Here is a 7,880-nt window from a genome sequence, read left to right on the forward strand (position 1 = left end):
AGCAATATTCCAGCAATACAACTTCAGGGGACACACAGAAATTGTGAGTGAGCGAGTGAGTATGGTTTTACGCCGCATTTACGCAATATTCCGACAATATCACCGCGGGGGACACCAGAAGTGGGCTTCACACATTGTACCCATGTCGAGAATCAAACCCGGGTCTTCGGCGTGACGAGCGAACGCTTTAGCCACTAGACTACCCAACCGCCCCACAGAAAATAATGAAGCAGTATCCGAAATAATTTTCTGTCTCCAGTAAAACTCAAAATCCCTCCACTATCTCTCCCCAAAATATTAAAGGTTGGTCTGGATCTTTACTATATACTAGAAATAAATAAAATTAACAAGTTGCTATTGCTAAGACATTTAATGTACATTCGAATTCGCGTGCAATGGATACATTGAACCACACCATTGACAGTTATCAAAGCCAAATTGACTGCTGGCTTAGATGGCTTCATTCACAAACCTATTCATTGTTCATCATTGCCACACCGTGCGTCGACGATTGAAGAGCCGACACCTCCACTGTCACAGGACACACCGAGGACCCATTCTGACACCACATTATCGCCGGGGCCGTCTTCAGTGGGCAACACAGCACCAGCATTGGCGCCACCAGCAGTGGAGAAGAGTCCCCTTCTCAGACGAGAGCCGTTACTGTATCTCAACAGTAGATGGCAGAGAGAGAGCCTGGTGACGCCGTGGGGAACGTTATTCGGATGCTTGTGTTGTTGAGAGAGACTCGTGGGGTGGTCCGAGCATCATGTTGTGTGGTGGAATTGGTCTTGCACAGAGGGTCGGCCCTGTGGTCTTCCAGAAATTCGGTCCAGGGAAGGGTCCAAGGGTATCACAGCAGCTCGGTACATTGATCAAGTCCATACCTCATTTGGCACGTCGCCGCAACCAATAGTTTCAGCATGATAACGCCCGTGCCACACTACGAGAGCAACAAGAGACTTCCTCCAACAGAATGGGATCAGAACCATGCAGTCGCCTTCCCTCAGTCCCGATTTAAATCCCATTGAGCACCTTTGGGACGAGATTCAAAGACGGCTGAATGACGTCCGACCAAGGCCTACAACTGCAGCTGAACTGCGTCAGGCATTCCTCAGAGTGTGGGCTCAAGTGCCTATGGCCTTCTTCAACCGCCTCATCCATTCCATGTATCGACGTTGCACGGCAGTCATCAATGCACATGGTAGACACACGAGATACTGACTTGTCTCTGAGAAAATGGCATTACAAGTTTTCTGTTTCACTTTAAGAACATTTGACACTTTAATTTCAACCTTGATGATCAGTTTTGCCAGGTTTCATCTTTTTAATATTTCTCAAGGTATGTCTTCAGTGTTTGGACAAATAAGGTTTCTCCTATATCTATCCATGTTGACGTTTCTTTTGCGGTTCAGTACATAAAGTTACAAAGTTAAGGTTTTACTTCCTATTGTGGAGTGCAATTAGAACAAAAATGAAAGTTTAAAAGATAGTGACTTTATTTTGCCAAAGAAAACATGTACATGTAAAGACTACATTTAACCAACAAAATTCAAAGCAACAATGAGTGGGAATATAAAATTCAAGGTCATTTCTCTCGCGATGACATTTAAACAATAGCATCTTTGGAAAATGGCATTGTGAAAAAATAACTATACGTACAATATATGCAATATACAGCTGTAACGTATAAGTACAATACATGTAATGTACAACTGTGACGTATAGGTACAATATATGCAATGTACAACTGTGACGTATAAGTACAATACATGTAATGTACAACTGTGACGTTTAAGTACAATATATGCAATGTACAACTGTGACGTATAGGTACAATATATGCAATACACAGCTGTGGCGTATAAGTACAATATATGCAATACACAGCTGTGACATATAAGTACAATATATGCAATACACAGCTGTGACATATAAGTACAATATATGCAATACACAGCTGTGACATATAAGTACAATATATGCAATGTACAACTGGGGCCAATCAGCGTAGGATTACTTGGTAGTCTCGGACATGTTATTACATTTGCATTGAAATAAAGACAGATAATCCCTTCAAAACTATTCTTTATCAAACAACAGAATAACCTACTATTTATCACACAATGATATCAACTATGTATAAGGTATGGTCGCTGGGTTTAAAGCCGCTTTGATCAGTATTCCAGTTATATCAGCTTAAACTGGGAGGAAAGCCTGAAGTGATGCAGGTCTGTTGTGAAATCCACGAGCACGGGTGTGATGCTGAGAAACCAAGAAACATGATCGGGGCGAACCGGGATTCGAAACCACGATCATGTGTTTCTGGCGTGCCCAAGGGACGCAACTCTTGTGAGTTTCTGTTTGTTCAGATAAGATTACGTCCCCGTACATCTGGGGATATATCAGTTGCTGACAGCTTCTCCAAGGTTCACCCAAAATATCGCCTGATCCTCAGGATCATCAGGGTATTCCAGGTACGAGTCCGACCTCATCAGATAGAGCAGCTCTCGGGGTACGGCAGCAGATGACACGTCTTCAATCTTGACAACGACAAGGACACTTCTAGAGTCGTACACTGCCTCCATTCTAGCCATCTCAAACTCATAACGACACCAGTTGCTCTCAAGGAAACTACCCGATAGTATCAGGACAGTGTGCCTGCTAGTCTGAATTGCATTAACAATATTTGCACCTATGGGTTCTCCGGGACGAAAGTCCCGGTGGTGAACAACCAGACGTTTCCCCTGACCCTCAAGGTTATTAATCAGTGTGTCGACAAAGACAAGGTCTTCATTTGCGTAGGAAATGAAAGCATCAAACATAAACTGTCTTTCGCCATCATCCTGACCTCTGTGAAAATTATACCGATCCCTAACAATGTAATACAGATACTTGATTCTCCACCGATACCTATACACCAGTCCAACGACTGAGACGGACAAGAAAAACACGACAGAACATAATCCACCAATAACTACACCAGCATAGGATTTGCAGGTTTCCTTCTTTGACTTAATGAAACCCTTGTCCAAAAGCATACGTTTGCCGAATTCATTAACACACGTGTAAGTGCCAACATTTTGTAAATTAACCTTCGTTTTCAATATCCACAACAAAAAGTCAAGATGGTCACAAGAACAGTCTAAAGGGTTATCTGACAGATCGACTGTTAAGTGATTGTTCACGTCCATGGCATCAAACATATCCCGCGTGGATTTGGCTATGTACCTTATTTCATTCATCTGTAGGTTCACCATTGTGAGGTTTATCTTTCCCACGTCTAAGTCGAGATTTGATATTGCATTCTGGCTTAGATTCAAATACTTCAGGTTTCTGTTATGTTTGAAAAATGTTGGATGCAAAATACGGAATCTGTTAGCAGACAAATCAAGTACTTCAAGCTTTGTCAGTGAACTAAAAACTCTAGTGAATTTGAGATCTTTGAGGGCATCTCCCAAATAGTTATTAGAAACATTCAAAATGCGAATAGTCATAAAACTGTTGAAAAAGGTTGCAATTACTTTTGAACAATAATTTGATGATAAGTCAAGAGTTTCTAAATTCTTGAGCCCGTAAACAGGTCCCCGCCAGAAGGAAACCCCATTTTGAGAAGCATCAAGGGATCTGAGTCTGTTCTTTGAGAAGTACACTGATGGTATTTCTGCATGTATAATCATATTTCTGAGGACAATATCTTCTAGATTTGGTGGCAAGGGAAAAGACGGTATCCAAGGAATACTATATATTCCATTGCCTTCAAGCGGAAAATTGGAATGGCCCACGATATTGTCACTGAGATCTATACGCCTTAGTCCTGTTAATTTATTAAGTTCAAAAATGTAATGACCAAACGTAAACTTATTGTCTCGAAGAGAAATGATTTCTAAACTTGGTGGAAAATAATCCAACGCCCCAGGTTCAAGTTTTCTAATATCATTATGATTTAGATATAACTCCTTGATTGATGTATTGAACAAATAACGCAAACAATCAGAGGGAATGACAACACAAATCGAATATGGGGGATATATGCTGCTTAACATAAGAACTCTAATTTGTGTGTCTCTCAAACCATGGAATATGTGTGTTACATTTAAACCCACCTCTGTGTTTCCGGATAGATCTAGTGTGTCAATGTGCGGTAGTTTTGCAAAGGATTCTTTGTGGACATCGAAGATATGGCAGTGAGACATACTAAGAAAGGTGATGTTAGGTGTATTGACAAACATGCCCTCCTCGACGTAATTAATATAACACAGCTTAAAATCTAAATATGTTAGGCTGTGCAGGTGACAAAATCCCACTCCAAACATAGCATTGGGTAAACCATCCACTGACAATTCTTCTAATGCCTCAAGCTGTCCTATGGCTTCATCGGGGTAGTAAAATGAGTCTTGAGGGTCTAAGAACCATTCAATCGCAACATTGTTCCCAATCAGTAGCCTCTGAAGTGACACCAGTCCCGAGAAACAAAGTGCGGGATATGCGTTGCGTGACAGATTCAGATGGTTGCGTTCAAGTTGTAAACTTTGTAAGCTTGTAAGGCCATAGAACGAGTTATTGTTGAGTCGCTTGATCTGGTTATTAGACAAATCAAGGTGCTTCAAATGTGCGTATTTTTTAAAAGCAAATCCTGCAATGTCCACCAGTTTATTATCGGCCATCAACAACGTTGTTATGTTTTCAGGCAATGTTGATGGAACGGAAGTCAAACCTCTTGCACTGCAGTTGGCAACTTGGTTCTTCACTAGACAGGTGTCAGCACTGGCAGTCACCATCATATGTATCAGTAAAAGGTGCTGTATGAGGTGCCGATGCACATTCTGTGTAAACGTTAGCCACTCCATTTCCTCTTGCGCCTGAGAAAGAATAGGAAGTCATTTATTTAGTCTATGTTATGAAGTGAGTGAGTGAGTTGGGTTTAACGCCGCTTTTAACATTATCAGTCCAGTTATATCACGGCGTGTCAGGGGGGAAAGCCCGAAGTGATGCAGGCCTCAGACGTTTACCTCTTCGCACGAGCACGGGTATGGTGCAGACTTACCTAAAAACACAATCGGAGCGAACCGGGATTCGAACCCACAATCATACTTTTCTGGTGTGCCCAAGGGACGCAACTCTGCACAGCGAATCGCGGCGCCTTAGACGACTGGGCCACCTGTGACCCCCAATGTTGTGAAGACTTGTATTGTATTTTCTTAAGAATGTATAACATCTCCCCTAGAACATATGAAATGCTCGGGGGGACACATGTTGGGACAGTCCTCAGCATTCCTTTTGTGTAGTACGAAGCGGGGCGGTCGGGTAGCCTAGTGGTTAAAGCGTTCGCTCGTCACGCCGAAGACCCGGGTTCGATGTCCGACATGGGTACAATGTGTTGAGCCCATTTCTGGTGTCCCCCGCCGTGATATTGCTGGAATATTGCTAGAAGCAGCGTAAAACCAAACTCACTAACTCATACCCCGTGATATCCTTGAGCTCGCACATCATCACATTTTGCATATAATGAAACACGTGTTCATACTGCTGGAAATGCAATTCGATTAAGTTGATAGGTTGTGTGGCCAAGGACGATTATTTATTTTATACATGCCCTTTGTGTTCTAACTTTATGTTATAAACATCATCCATTGAATTATACACGTGTTTTTCACGCTCATGTAGAGCCAATAAAGTTCTGCACAAGATTTAACACTACAAACTTGTCATTCCAGGAGGATACGCATTAACCCAACTGTAGCCAAAGAAAATGTCTAAAACTGTGTCTGTGAGAGCAACATGTTAAATTTTAAACATTTACAATGGCAAGTACGTCTCTGAATATAATTTTAGTTCGTCGGTTGTCACTTATTGGTAGATGGGACTTCTTAGTATATATTAGTTATTAGTTATTTAATATATGGCTTTATATGTATGTATATATGTAGACCTGCATTTCTTTGGCTTTGCTCCCACATTAAGCTGCCACGCTGTAATCTACCTGGAATACTGTTAACACCGGCATTAACCCAAATCCACTTATTAAAACAGGACGTACAAAATACAGTCATACATATTCATATATACTGATTAGAGTTACTTACATGACCAGAAACCTCTCCACGTTTGCAAACGCCCAGTCAGGTACAAATGGAGTGTACACGGCACGTAATACCGCCACACTGTGTGACATGAATCGGCAGAAGGAAGGAGGAAAGTTTGCTGTTTGAACAACCGTAACGACCAAGGTCAAATGTGTATGGCCATTAAAGGGGTGAACATACTCGGTGAACATGGACACAAAATTCGAATTATTTGCAAATGTTTGCATGTTTTTTGCAAATGTTATTTTATTTTTTTAAACTAATCAACTTGTTCGTAATCGCTCCAATGTTTTTCTAACATATACTACAAAATTACGCAAACAAATATGATGTGTAATTATCATGGTTCTTTGAATGACTATCCGTGAAGATCCGGGGTGGAATAGCTCTTCAGCAACCCATGCCTGTCGTAACTATGCTTGTGTAAGAGGCGACTAAAAAGGATCGGGTGGTCAGGCTCGCTGACTTAGTTGATCGTATCCCATTTTCAGGGATCGATGCTCATGATGTCAATCACTGGATTGTCTGGTCCAGACTCGATTATTGCAGACCGACATCATATAGATTGAATATTGCTCAGTGCGGCGTTAAACAACAAACCAACAAACAAACAAATCTTTTATTGACCTTATTTCAGTAAAGCTTTCAAAAATTTAAGGATAGACACGTGAAGAACATTTCAGATTTGACGCACCAGTGACAAAAAATATGTCCGACGCAAAACGCTATTTTTTACTTGAACCATATGTTCCCGTGTTTTTTTCAGGTGAGCAATTGACTTGCCTTTGCATGTGTTTGTGACATGTAACATCGACGGTGCAGGATATGCTCTTCTCTTCGTGAACACTGGTATACTCGTGCTATAGTCGGAATCGTACAATCGAGATTTCTTATGAATATGGAAAGGAAAATTAATCTATCCTCCCGTCATGTGTTTTCGTTCCTAATATATTTTCGGTCAGCCATTGCGAAATGTGATTCAAGTTCAACAAGGAAAACAGATACAAGCAATGGTAGACATTATCTTTTCGCGTGTGTATATTAATGTCACGTATGTATATTAATGTCAAGTATGTATATTAATGCCACGTATGTATATTAATGTCAAAAAAATTAAGTTTTGATAATATCATAGGTTGAGGATTCCGATGGAACCTGCCGTCAGCATGTTTACGCTTAGCAATAAATAATCACGACTTATCACATTTTTTTTTTGCACTTTTTTATGCATGGAAAGTTAGTTGGGTTATCTCTTATATTTGTGAAATTATTAAATAGAGTTTTTGAAATGAGCGACGTATTTTACAAGTTTTGACGAATGGTCAGCCGACTGGGAGTGGGAAATACCGCCAATATTCTTCCGAAACCTTAGACATGGCTCATAAGCTATAGCCCCCCAAGCGCACCATATTTGCTCAAGAGAGATCGATGTTGATCAGCCAATCGTCTGACGGAAATCCGATGACGTCACTCAAGATGTTTTGCTTTGGCAGCTGAACCGATCAGCCGATCACTTCGTTATTACAAGAGAAACAATGATCATATATAATTTGCGCAAAGTATCAATAACAGTCAAGTTCAGAGGTACGATAACACTTAGGTTCCACATGTATATATTCACTGTTAGGGCGCGGCAATGTTTCTTGTGTGACCGAAAACTGATAACACGAGAATACACATTAACAAATTACATGATGATGAATATAATGATGATGATGCTTTACGATTTGTGTGGTAATTGATCATTTGCCGTGTGGGAATTCTGCGTTATAATTGATCCCCGGCAATTCTATG

The 7,880-nt window shown here is 40.9% G+C and overlaps 1 protein-coding gene across 1 annotated transcript; it reads right to left on the reverse strand.

Moving 5' to 3' along the window:
- Positions 1–1,573: 1,573 nt before the first annotated feature.
- LOC124130948 (toll-like receptor 4) lies at positions 1,574–6,173 on the reverse strand. Its single transcript, XM_046494002.2, has 2 exons — positions 6,087–6,173; positions 1,574–4,862 (listed from the first exon to the last, which is right to left on the reverse strand). The coding sequence occupies exon 2, from the start codon at positions 4,848–4,850 to the stop codon at positions 2,406–2,408; it is 2,445 nt and encodes an 814-aa protein (XP_046349958.2). The 5' UTR covers positions 4,851–4,862; positions 6,087–6,173; the 3' UTR covers positions 1,574–2,405.
- Positions 6,174–7,880: the final 1,707 nt, after the last annotated feature.

Source organism: Haliotis rufescens, unplaced genomic scaffold (genome assembly GCF_023055435.1).
Source record: "Haliotis rufescens isolate VD_foot unplaced genomic scaffold, xgHalRufe1.0.p SCAF_9, whole genome shotgun sequence".
In the NCBI taxonomy this organism is placed as follows: domain Eukaryota; kingdom Metazoa; phylum Mollusca; class Gastropoda; order Lepetellida; family Haliotidae; genus Haliotis; species Haliotis rufescens.

Bases quoted from the DNA above. Each gene is read 5' to 3' on its own strand.
- LOC124130948 (XM_046494002.2), bottom strand. From the start codon at position 4,850: ATGGAGTGGCTAACGTTTACACAGAATGTGCATCGGCACCTCATACAG.